The sequence below is a fragment of the Rhipicephalus microplus genome, chromosome 3 (genome assembly GCF_043290135.1).
Source record: "Rhipicephalus microplus isolate Deutch F79 chromosome 3, USDA_Rmic, whole genome shotgun sequence".
Lineage (NCBI taxonomy): Eukaryota > Metazoa > Arthropoda > Arachnida > Ixodida > Ixodidae > Rhipicephalus > Rhipicephalus microplus.
In genome coordinates this window covers 170,248,213-170,260,643 of record NC_134702.1, presented here as the reverse complement: position 1 = coordinate 170,260,643, position 12,431 = coordinate 170,248,213, and the positions used below count along the sequence as shown (strand labels likewise).

At 44.1% G+C, this 12,431-nt stretch overlaps 1 protein-coding gene across 2 annotated transcripts; it reads right to left on the bottom strand.

Moving 5' to 3' along the window:
- Positions 1-251: 251 nt before the first annotated feature.
- Positions 252-11,642, bottom strand: LOC142804017 (uncharacterized). Of its 2 annotated transcripts, XM_075890489.1 has the most exons (5): positions 11,284-11,642; positions 6,270-6,332; positions 4,027-4,115; positions 699-858; positions 252-601 (listed from the first exon to the last, which is right to left on the bottom strand). In XM_075890489.1, exons 2-5 carry the CDS (start codon positions 6,271-6,273, stop codon positions 339-341), a joined length of 516 nt encoding a protein of 171 aa, XP_075746604.1. In that variant the 5' UTR covers positions 6,274-6,332; positions 11,284-11,642; the 3' UTR covers positions 252-338. The 2 variants fall into 2 exon arrangements, with proteins under 2 accessions (XP_075746604.1, XP_075746603.1); XM_075890488.1 differs by lacking the exons at positions 4,027-4,115; positions 6,270-6,332; positions 11,284-11,642 and having other exon boundaries at positions 699-4,020.
- Between the last annotated feature and the right edge of the window lie 789 nt (positions 11,643-12,431).

Genomic DNA, 12,431 nt, shown 5'->3' with positions numbered 1-12,431 from the left:
TACCAATTTATCTTTTGCAATAGCGAGTGCTTTATTTGGTACTGGTATTTGGTACAGCAGATCGAAAAGGTCGTTAGGAAGTAAATGCTGAAAGCGTATGTCCCCCACTTGCAATCCCCACATATGTCCCCCACATGGTAATCGAGAATATTCATAGTTTAGAGCATTTTTTTGTAACTAAAACATGGTGATGGTGCTTCCGAATCAGCATAAGCTAGCCGAACAGTGCACCACCGACAGTCTGCAGACTATTTATTCTTTGTTTTTTTTTATTTATTTGGTACAACAAAAAATGTATACATTGAAAAATATATATACACAACTAAAAAAGGCCCGCTCTACTGCAGGTCAGGTTGCGTTGGAGGCACAGTGACAGTGGTGCTGTGAAGGCCCTGGCTGCTGTGGCTGGGCAGGAAGCCAGCTGCCGCGAGCAGCCGATAATCTGCACTCTGAGAGTGGGGATCATCGGGCTGCTCCACAACAAATGTTTCTCTGAAGCGCCGCTTCCTGCCCCCACAGCGATCACCAGACCCTGGCAGCCACCTCTTAATAAAGTTGAAGGCCTCCGCCTGGTCGCACCCTGCTTTTTGGCAGATGACATCTGCATACAAGAACAGAAATACCATAGTACACATGAAGCACTGCAGTACAGAGAATACACAAGGGTACACACACATAAAACAATAAACAAGTCTAACCTGTCACTAATCTACAGAGCCTCCGGTTCACAAAGGCCCTTTTCCCTTTTCTGCCATGAAGGCTGTACAGCACTTGCACGTCATGTGCCAATACAGCCTTCATGGCATTCACACCAATTTCTCGGAGGCCACGTCCCCCAATCTGCAGGAGGTGCTTGCGCTGTAAAAAAATGCAAGAAGCATAGATGGGGTAAACGCAACAGCACATCGAAATGTTTTCATGATAAATATCTGCAAGAAGAGGACACTGAAAACAACAACTTGAATTTTTGGGCATCACAACATTTCATTGTTTTTTTACGCTAACTTCAACTCACTTGACCTAAAATGGTTTCCACATCAGCCCTCTCATACTCAGTGTAAGAACCTTTCAGAGTCCTTCTCTGAATGCAGTTTCGCTGTTATGAAATCAAATACAACACTGTTATAACCCTTAATAAATAGTGATTCTAGCTATGAAATAGTATAATTACTTTGTACAGTGCTCAAATTCCAATACACGTTTCTTCGAGGTTACAATGTCTTTGCCTGAATGTTGACCAGGAGTAGCTTATACAGGTGAAAAACGATAAAATATGTGGAATTCAAAAAGAAGCTTGGACATGTTTTTAATCAATGCATTGTAAGCAGAGCACAACAAGATAAATGAACATGATCAAGGCGTACTAAGAGGCAACCTTAGAGCGACCAAATCTTGGTCATAGATGAAACTGATAGAAAAATAAAAGTCGCACTAGATGGTCGCACCATTTGCTGTTTATATTTTTCTGTGATAGCCAACAAAGAGGCATGTCGCTATAGAAATCTCATCACAATAAACAAAGGTGCATTTTTCTTCACACTGCGAAATGGGGTGCATGTTAGATTTTTAAAAAAGTAAGAAATCGGCTAACACAAGGCAGGGTGAACTGTAGCTCAAAGTAGAGAGAGCCGCAGCGGACACGAAATAGGGTGATAAATGAACAAAATTACTGAATGTCTGTTTTAAGCAGGCTATTGCTAGTCACTGCCCATCAAACACACGATGCCGCCTACATCGTCTGCTAGCTTAGGACAGTTCACTCGGACTTCACAGACTATAGTAAATACAGTCGAATCTCATTAATTCCAACACACTTAATTCGAACTGACACTGTGGTCCTATCAAAGCTATACCGCGCTCCGAAAATGCTCTCAGCACCCCGCCCAATCCTGCGGTGGCACTTCAGACACCTCATCGCTGTGCTTGAAGAAGAAAATGAAGAAAAGGAAAGAAAAGACTGCGGTGGAATGTTTGCCAAATGCCAATCTGCGACATTCCTGTGCCACGCTTCGGCTTTTTCCGTCCCTGCCACGTAGAGACCCTTCTCCACTTAACACTGCGCATGAAGAGAAAGAGGGGAAAAAAAGCTGTCGCAGAGAGTTGGCTCTCTCATGCCGATCTGCAACGCGCCGGTGTCACGCTTCCCTGTTTTTCATTCCTGCTATGTAGAGACTCTTCTCTTTTCAACACCGCGCATGAAGAGAGAAAAAAAAAAGCTGCCGCGAAGTGTTTCTCTCGAATGCCGATCTGCTTTTCTCCAGGTGGAGACGCTCCTCCATTCTCATCATGTGCTGGCCACGCTCCGGCTGCAGCGCAGATGGTAACAGTGGAAACACAGTTGTCTTAGAAGAGTGTCAGCACTGGACATTGCCGCGCGCAACTTCTTTTGCCAGGAGAATACTGAAGCCGAAGTACAAATGCTTTGCAAACTGCACACAAAACTTGTTGACTCGTTGCAAGGCCAACGTGTACAGACATGTATTGACTACTTTAATTAATGACGGATGTCCTGTAATTTGTGAATAAAACTCCATGCACATGCATCACTGCATGGTGAGCCCTCCGCTCGTTTACCGTATTTACTCTATTCTACCGCGATCTCGATTGTAACGCGCGCCCGATTTCCACGACAAAAAAAAAAAAAAAAAAAAAACTAAGCCATCGGTTGCAACGCGCACCCTTTTTTTCTCGTTGGCCCGCTTGATCACACCACTTGCGAAAACGACTCTTTTTGAGAGCGTCTTCCGTTTAAATATGAAGTACGGGGGAAGCTTATGCCTATCTGACGTGCAAGAGAGCATTGCTGTCAGTCTAGTTTTACCGTGGCCCGATGTCAGTACACAAACTTGCTTCGCCCCCTTCTCCTAGACGGTTGTGGTGCCAGGCATGTCGAAGTAAAGAGGCATGTGATCGGCATTCCCGATTTGCCCAAGCAGGTAGCCGTTGTTGTGCCGCAAGTTTAGGAGGAACCTCTGAAGACTCTGAAGCTTTTCTTCGTACTCCTCCGGCAACTTCCGGTATATGCCCGTTCGCCTTCGGAGGGAAAAGCCTTTTCTCTTCATAAAGTTCGTTAGCCAGCACCTGCTCGCTTTAAAATGGCTCTGCATTAGCCCTTTTTCTAAGGCTAACTGCATAGCCTGCACTTGGAGCAGTTCTGTCGTCACGGGCCGCTGTGCCGCTCACTGCTTAATCACATGCTCGCCGAGCAGCTCTTCAATTTGTGGAAACCGACCCTGCTGTGGTCCACTGAAGCCTTTGCGTGAATCTTTGCTGTCGACAATATTCTGCTTTCGTTTCCGCCAGTCCCGCAGGCACGTTTCGGGTACTTCGAATGACCGCGATGCGGCCCGATTTCTGTCCGTTCCGGCACACGCGACGACTTTTCTTTTAGAAGCAGCATTGTGGTGCACTCGTCGAGTTTTTGGTGTCGGCCCTACCATGCCGTCGATGCTAATGTACTACAAGATGACGAACTCCTCAGCACACGTATGAAGTGCCGCGCATGGGAAACACATAGGCAGAAATGACCGACGCGCCATGCCGACGCACGTAGGGGGCGGCCATTTTGTAAGTGGCGATGGCAATAGAATGACCATATTCATTTTTTTTTTCGTACTCGATTCTAACGCACATGCGATTTATGAACTCTCTTAATTGGAAAAAAGGTGCGTGTTAGATTCAAGTAATTATGGTAACTTTCATTATTTTGAACTTCTTTTAATTTGAACAAATTTTCTGGCCTCTTTGAGTACGAATTATTCATATTCGACTGTAGTACAGTGGCTCATGAGATAACCTGACTAGTTTGTTTCCCGAAACACAGTATCTTAAAGCAGTACTAAATTTCTGCATGTTACATAGGCATATTAAAAATCAAGAAATATACACCAAAGCCACAGCCACAGCTTTACTCTGCACAGCTGCCTCTGCTGCCTCCACTTCTCTAATTGTACCAGCAGGCAGCCGGGGAAGGTCAGAGGGGCGCTGTGCTGGCTGGGCGTGCTGAGGCACGGACAAGAGCCGTACCTCGTGCTTCAGCTGTCGCACCTCCTGCAGAACCTGTCTTTGTTGCTGCCGGATGCCAAGTTGGATCCGCAGGATCCGTAGCAATAGAGCTGAAACATACAAGAGTACATACCATATTTACTCGCACAATTTGCATCCTCACATAATTTGCTCACCAGTATAATTAGCCAGCCTGCTTTACTACAAGAAACTTTTTGCTCGCATACTTTGCCCTCCCCAACCAGCCCGAGCCACCTTGCCAGCACACACACAGACACATTTGACTTCATGATGCTCTGGTCAGGCACATCTCTTGTCGAGCAGGCGAGTGCAGTCTTACACAAAATGGACTGAGTGCAAGGTCCCTTCTTCCATGAACTTTTATGCTTTCCCTAGAATATCGAACTTGAAAACCGAAACCTGTTTATGTGTTGTCCGAAATGCCTAAAGGTTTGCCTCCTATCTTCCCACCTCTTCCACGGCAAGAATGTATTCCCGAGACACAGCACAGATGTTGAACGCGTGCAAGGACCTGTCATATCAACTAGATGAGGCAGGTTTTCGCACTAATTTTTTTTTTTTTTTTCGGTTTCGCCATCTGGCCATTGCGTTTTTACCGTTCCTTGTGATAGGCTACAATAATTATATACGAGGCAGATTGCTGTTATAAAGCTTACCGAAGAAAACTGAAACCGTGCTACCGCTAAGCACATCAGCGTGGAGTTCTTCGACATGCAATATTCAGTATGGGAGCCAGCAGAAGAGTGCGTTTAATAAGACTTAGCATAGAAGCTTGGGTGTGTCGGTTAGATATCGGAGGGAACACAACGCAATAGAAGACTGGGACAAGGAATGGACACACACACACATGAAGGGCGACACACACAGCACTGTGTTGGCATCGCGCTTCCTTGTCTGCATCTTACTTTACGTTGGGTTCCCGACAATTATTGGAGAGTACTTATGTTCTCTGGTATAACCCTGTCATGGGAACTGGTTTTTGTGAGCACTGTTGGGAAGAACTTCAAGAAAATGGGGGCATTTGAACAGGCTTAGCAAACAAATGACAATCCGCTTTGAGACAGCTGTGGCAGCGCCTGCAACATATATTCCCAGTTGAGCTTTTAGGCCAGCGATTCCTACTAGCTTCGCACATGACCGGATTGACAAAAAAAGTACACATAATACGCGAGTATATACCGCATTTGACTCTGTAGCTTTGATGAACCAGGCAGATACACAAATTTATCCGAAACTCCGCTGATTCTGTTGCAAAATTATTCAACAAACAAATTGCGATGTTATCCATGTTACTATACGATTGTGGCACTTTACCATTGCAGCTTTCCAGGAGGCACACATAGTGCAGCACCACTCGCAGTTAATTGTATGCAGTAGGTTGCTCACAGCAACTGACTGCATGCAATGGTGAACATCTTGCATGCTTGCACCGCTGTTTCAGCATGCTGGCTGCTTCCCATACGGCTATCAATTGATGTTCACAAAATTGGGAAGATGAAGAAAGACTACACAGAGCCCTCTGGCCACCCAATACTCCAAACCTCCAGCCAACAAACAAACAAAAGAAACAGAAGTATGCAAATGAATATTATTCCTAATGCAGCTGGAATGAAGTGTAGTTTTCACCAATTCTGTGTGTTAAGTCAATATGGAGTGAGTTAACTCCATAAAGTAGCTTTTCTCATTACAGTGTTCACTCTATTGTAACACAAGGAGTGACTACATAGCACCTAGAAGGAAAAATAGAACCTTCAGTATTTGATAGAAATGTGAGGCTCTACCTTAAAACAACAATAATCTGGAAAAAGAACTCATTACATTCGAAAAAAAAAAAAAAAGGTAGCACAGTTGATCCCCTTTACAAGAGACACTGATGTAACAGACAAACGGGGATAAGAGGCACCAGTGTGCAGGCTGACATTTGGCCCATCATGCATCAGGCACTCCGTAGATGCGCCTGTGCAGCCAGGAGCCCTGCAGTCAAGCATGCTGAGCAAGACTGTTGACCACTGTACAATGACACATTGCCACAAAATTTCAAAACTTCATTTCACAGACTTACGCAAAAGCTTCTTACACTCTCGCATAATTTTTGCACAGGCTTCTCTCATTCTTGCGTGATTTTCGTCAGAACATATAAGTGTTGGAAGTTGTATGTCCCCAAAAACATGCACAATACAAATAGCCTACATTAAAGTCTATCACTTAATACGTGCATAGTGTAACAATGAAAGGAAACTCACGCATGGTTTGCTCCGAGCCTTCCCCGTGTGGTGCCTCCTTGAGCCTTGGAGAGCACTGTACAGCTAGAGCAAAGTAGCATCAATCCAGTGTTAATGGCAGGTTAACAAGACAACAAAACTAACCCCCATATTCATAAACGCTCCCCGACTCGACTTTCACCCTTCACTTGACAGAGTTGAGCACTGTGCCGCTGCTCGTTTGAAAGCGACGCTGCGCTACTCGAGAATCATAGCAGATTATTGCTGACATGCAGCGATTTTCTCTGCTTAGAGACGGCGCTCCCATCAGCCATCTCAAGTGAAGGTGAAGCGTTGAGTGGAGGGACGTTCTAGAATACGGGGGTAAGATTGGTTGCAAGAACACTACAATATACACACTTAATTTTTACACTTCATCTATATTGTACAGCTACACACATTCTGCATCCTTATAATGCAACATATACATACAGGCTTATAAAGTAAACACAGTAGGCTGCTCAAATAACACCTACACAAAAAATTACCCAAAAGTGGCCATGCGCAAAGTACTTTTATTTGAAACTCACAAAACTTTGTGGTGATGGAGAATAAATAAGACAGGTTACGCTTGGAGGCACATGAGACCTTCGCAGCTATCATAAAGTACAAAAAACAATATGGTATGTGTGTGTGTATGTACGCATGAAGCTTCAGCCTTTACATACGGTTTCTTGAAAGGATCGACTATGAATTTTATGGCACCTGTGTCCTTCAGCGCAATTGAAAGCCTGCTGATCAGTGTGTGCAATTGTGGAATAGTTACATAGAAAATGGCGTGAAACACCTAAAATCAAATTTTTCTAGCTAGGAAATATGCAGCTGTGTATACACAACACATGCTGCAAACAGTGGGAGGTGACCACAAGAGTGATTTGAGTGTAAGCAGCAGTATTCCTCATTCATGCACCCCGCCATTTTCAACTGTTGCCCAAAAGCAGCACCACTTCAGCGTGCTACTTTTTTTTTTTACATCATAAACAGCACGGAATACAGCGAGGATGAAAACAACATATGCAATTAAATTTTGAGCACTATTTATGGTGCGCATGATTGATTGATATGTGGGGTTTAACGTACCAAAACCACTATATGATTATGATAGACGCCGTAGTGGAGGGCTCCGGAAATTTAGACCACCTGGGGTTCTCTAACGTGCACCTAAATCTGAGCACACGGGCCTACAACATTCCCGCCTCCATCGGAAATGCAGCCGCCGCAGCCGGGATTCGAACCCGCGCCCTGCGGGTCAGCAGCCGAGTACCTTAGCCACTAGACCACCGCGGCGGGGATGGTGCGCATGAAAAAAAAAAAAAAAAAAAATAGGCCTTTGTACAACGACGAATGCATAATTTGCCTTCACGGACCTTCTGTTAGGCTGCACCACATACAGATTTTTTGTGGCTTTCAAAAGAGATTTGAAAAAAAAAAAAAAATAATAACCGTGTTTACTCTCGTCATGAGCGCACTCACTAAGCCACCCTCATTTCAGTCGCCAAAATTTTGAATTTTTTTTTTCTTCCACATATTAAACACACACCTTACGTTCATCCGCTGAAGTCCCACAGGCTCCCCCCCCCCTTGCCGCCTTCGCTCGCTGCCACGTGCCATTTTATTTTTGTTTCTATTTGTTCACGGAACGTCCCCTGTCTTTTTTAATTATCTCTTGTAACATATGTGGCATTATCTTGTTCCCGAGGTGCCACAGGTGCTCTGCTATGTAGATGCACCATTAAACTAGTATTTTTGATCAACTGTGCATTTCTGATGTTTACCTTGCAAGTACGTAAAACTGGCATGCTTCTTGATCTACGATACACATGTGGCTTGTCTCACTTTGAAGGAAAAGTTAGCATACAATGGTGTAAATGCTTAGAATTTGAAATATTGAGGCAGCAGCACACCGGAGATGATCATATGGTAAAGAAACAAGTGCTGCCTTATCCGTCAATAAATTTTGCGAGCTAAAAAAAGTACAAAAGCACAGCTAGGCTATGATGTGGTTCAACCTGTGGATTCGCTTCATTTATCACGCCATATGATGAAGCTTCCTTTGGTAAAACTGGTCAGATAAGAAAAAAAGTTTGCTGTCCAATACAGCAACTATACAAAGTGTGCACGTGCATCTCGCAGCGCCTTTTCGTCACTTCCGAAATGCGCCACCAACATGCCCGGGCACCAACCGAATCTATCGCCTACAACTGCCATGTTGTCTCCTCGTGCTTGCACCCGTTTAGTTTTGCCTCACGATGCAAGTTTGAGAAATTATGAGCTGCTAGTGAGGCAAGTTGATTTAGTAGTCCACGCAGAGGGAGCAGAGCTTAGGGTGTTTCTTCGCTGAAACTTATAACCTGAAATTGAGAACGCACATTCCGATTTTCCTAAAAGTACCAGCGTATTTGGCTGGTGCAGATTAACAAAAGCTACTTGAAGAAACTTTGCAATATTTGCATCTTCAGGTGCAACTTCATTACGGGTAAGTGCCATAGCCAAGTATTTACCTGCAAACAGATATAGCTTACCAAGATACTGTACATACAAACTTGTCCGCAGTTAAAATCATGATGGCGAGGAAGGCGGTTAAAATCGTGATGGCGATCGCGGAGATTCGGTATTGCATTGAAACAAACTATAAAGAATGGGAAACAATATTAGTTCACTTTGAAGTATAGCCGATCGGTTCAAGTTGGGCATCAGGATTTTTTTTTATTAGTCAATTAATTCTATACACGGTCTCTATCATGTTCAGTGACTCCACTGTACATTAGCGTACAACAAAAGCAAAATACAAAGTGAAAAGTGTGTTAAAGCATACGCTAAAAATAAAGTGATGACTGGCATTACTGCGGCACACACCACGCAAAGTCGCTATCTGCCTTGTATAATATTTTCCTCGACTATTTCCACAAATTGCAATCAAAGAGGCTCAAGCTCAACATCAGCACTGTTTAAAACACTTGGGGGGGGGGGGGGGCATTGCTACTTTGGTGGCGTAGGCCGTGACAATATATTCATAATATTATATCTCTTGTAAACTTTCCTAGCTCTGCACGACTAGTTTTCGATGGGAGCAGCTGCGCTTCGCACATCCACTCTTAAAATTGCGGCTCGAGAGATTTTGAGCTTTCACTTGTTTTTGGGCCAGGCAATTTGTAGTAAAAGCAAGATAATAAACCCTCATAGGTTGTGGCGGGCAGCCGGTGTACGCCGTGGCTGGTATATGTGTCGCACATCTTGATTATCTGGTCTTGTATCGAGTGAACGAGCGAGGCCTTCCTAATCCAATGAGCTCGTTAAAGTAAGACAACAAAAAACCACAATGCTTCCACATCGTTCACAGCAACAGATGACCAGCCCCCAACAAACCACACTGCAGCACGTGAACTGCCGTAGGTACCCAGGGAGTTACCCGGGCATGGCGGGAGAGGGCGACAACGGCAGAAGTGACATCACAAGAACACTATGTATAAAGGGGACATTTAAAGACTTTTTTCCCATTTTTAAACTTCGTGCACTGTTCTGTCACAATTTATAGCTCAGAATAGTTGTATTTTGAAAAGGGCACTAATTTATAAGCCCAATGGTTCAAGGATGGGTGCATTTAGGGGACCCATTCTACGTTTTACTTATGCCCTTCAAGAACTTGCTTACAGGGCCAAAGTCCTGTTTCAGAAAGAACACGCTAGTGCGTGGCCAGCAGTCCGTCAAGCATTAGTGCTGGTGAGATTTGGAAATGCAGCGCATGAGCATCCTCATCTGCTACTTCTCTGCTCATGCTCTCGGGGCTTACTTGCGAGGCACGGTCCTTCGCACTTTTCATTTTCACACTGTAAATCAACTGATACCAACTCTGCTTTCCATTATTTAATAAACCAATATTTCATGGTCACGAGGACGAGCTTAAAATGTTTGCTACATCAGACCTGAACAGCATTTTGAGTCATCGAAACTTGCTAGTTGCAGCGAGCATTATGCGAAAAATATGATGTGCTTTACGGTGACAACTTGTAAAACACTGCAGCAACGATTAAAATCATGCATTTTTTGTGCTCACAGGAAATCCCTGAAGCAGGAGGCACTGGGCTAGATAAATTGCGCAGCTAAAATACGGATGCGCTTTCCAATGCTGTCATGCGTACAGGCGGAGAAATGGCAGACAAAACTGGGCGCACCCCGATTCTATGCGCATGCGTCCCATTCACAAGCCTCGCTGCCAGTTAGCACAACATGGCTCACTGTCCATGAGCTCGCTTGTTTCCTGTAACAGTGGACCATACGGTACACCTATTTAAAAACGAGGATAGAATGTATATAATGCAGCATCTGATGAAGCCATGATGATGTGTTGCTGATGAAATCTGGAACTCTAGTTAGTACCCTTATTGTTAACCACCCGACCGACTAGCAAAAAGATTTGCGACTGAAATGATGGCATCTACACCTGCCCTTAAAGGGACACTGAACAAAGTTTTTGCCGCCGAGATTTTCAGCCAAAGCAAAAGATTGGGCCATGAAATTCATAGACAATAATTTCAAGCAGAAACTACGAAAACATACTGAATTTATTGAGCCTTTTACAAAATGCCGCGTCTAGCTCTTAGACACGGCGTTTTCTAAAAGGTCGCGACATTTATTTTTCAAGTTTTTTTTTTGTTATTCAAGACAAATCTACGGTGCATGGTTCACAGAAAACAAAATTGCCTCTGTAAGATTTCTTTGCGAGCAGCTTACTAATTTTAAGGCAGGCGCGTTGATTCGTGAACTGAAGGATGCGAGTGATCGATCTTGCCTGCTAGTGGCTAGGCGACAAAGGCTTTACCTCATGTCCTGGTGTAGCTAAGTCACGCAAATGGAGCAGAAAATGTGCATTATAATTTATTTCACCTAAATATCACACGTATGTGACTTATTGCCGGTGACAGGTGATCAGGATGAAGTCGACAAGTTGCAAATCTGAACAAGAATTCACTCGAATGAAAAACCAACCTATACTCACGTGCACGGTGAACTCGAACACGTCGTCCGTCAATGTTGTCGCTGATGCTCGAAGGAAAAGAGAAGAGGACAAGCGACGGGGTCGTCTCTTTCTATAAAGTCGGCGGAACTGCCAGAACGGCCAACACAAAAGGCATCGGGTTGACATTCCTCCATCTGCGCATCAGTCGCTCCACCCGGGCATGCAGCTGCTACTGGTTCTACTACTATCCTCTTCTCCGTGCCTCTTCCCGACATTGCAGTGTTGCTGCCATACTCGCGAACCTTTTTAAATTAAAGCACGCAATCATGTATTATCGTGCGCCATACTAAACTTAAAAACAGTGCGCCGGTACATGAGATCACGAAGCGCGGTCCACGCCATCACAAGAGCAATTAGAGAAATGAAACAAAGAAAACAAAAATGTATAAAATATTTTGTCTCAATACGATCCGCAATCCAGTTTCCTGCAGCGGCTTTTGGCTCTGTATGAACGGCCAAGCCAGTGCCAAGCCAAGCTTGCGTCCCTGATCAGCTGTTTGTTTCCATCGAGAATTCAACAGTGAACTGGCAATTTGTTTAGATGATATTGCTTAAGGGCTTGAAATTAAATATTTCTCTACGTACTACTGCTGTACTTTTCCTCTCTGTTTCCTGATCACAGTGATGAGATTGAGGAGGTTACAATTTAGAAAACAGCAAGTGCAGCTCAAGCATTGCTAGGATCGCTGTTTCGGTAATAAAATGTTACAAAGATTTTGCCCCGCGACCTGCTTGCCGTGTTCGAGCACCCAGTAGAAATTTACGGTGCCGCGTTTGAAAGAGTTGAATAAAATTGCAATATTACGAATGAAAGGCTCTGAAGCAACATCGCATTTTATCAGGCCTACACCTCCCACACCTAGACGAGTAAAACTCGTCGATATTATCTTGCAAAGCTGTGTATAATATTTAAAACACATTCTTTAGCCCACGATGAATTGTTCTCTCGTGTGGCTTCTCCATTTGGTACTGTCATGTTAACTTACAAAGGCAACTTTCCATATTTAGTCTCTTTAGATGTTGCAAAAGCTTGACACGTGGTGTGTATGCCATACTGATAATTCTCCTCGTAACCTGGGTCCGCCTCTTTAGACAGCGTCGCATTTTATTGTTCGCAATTATGTTTG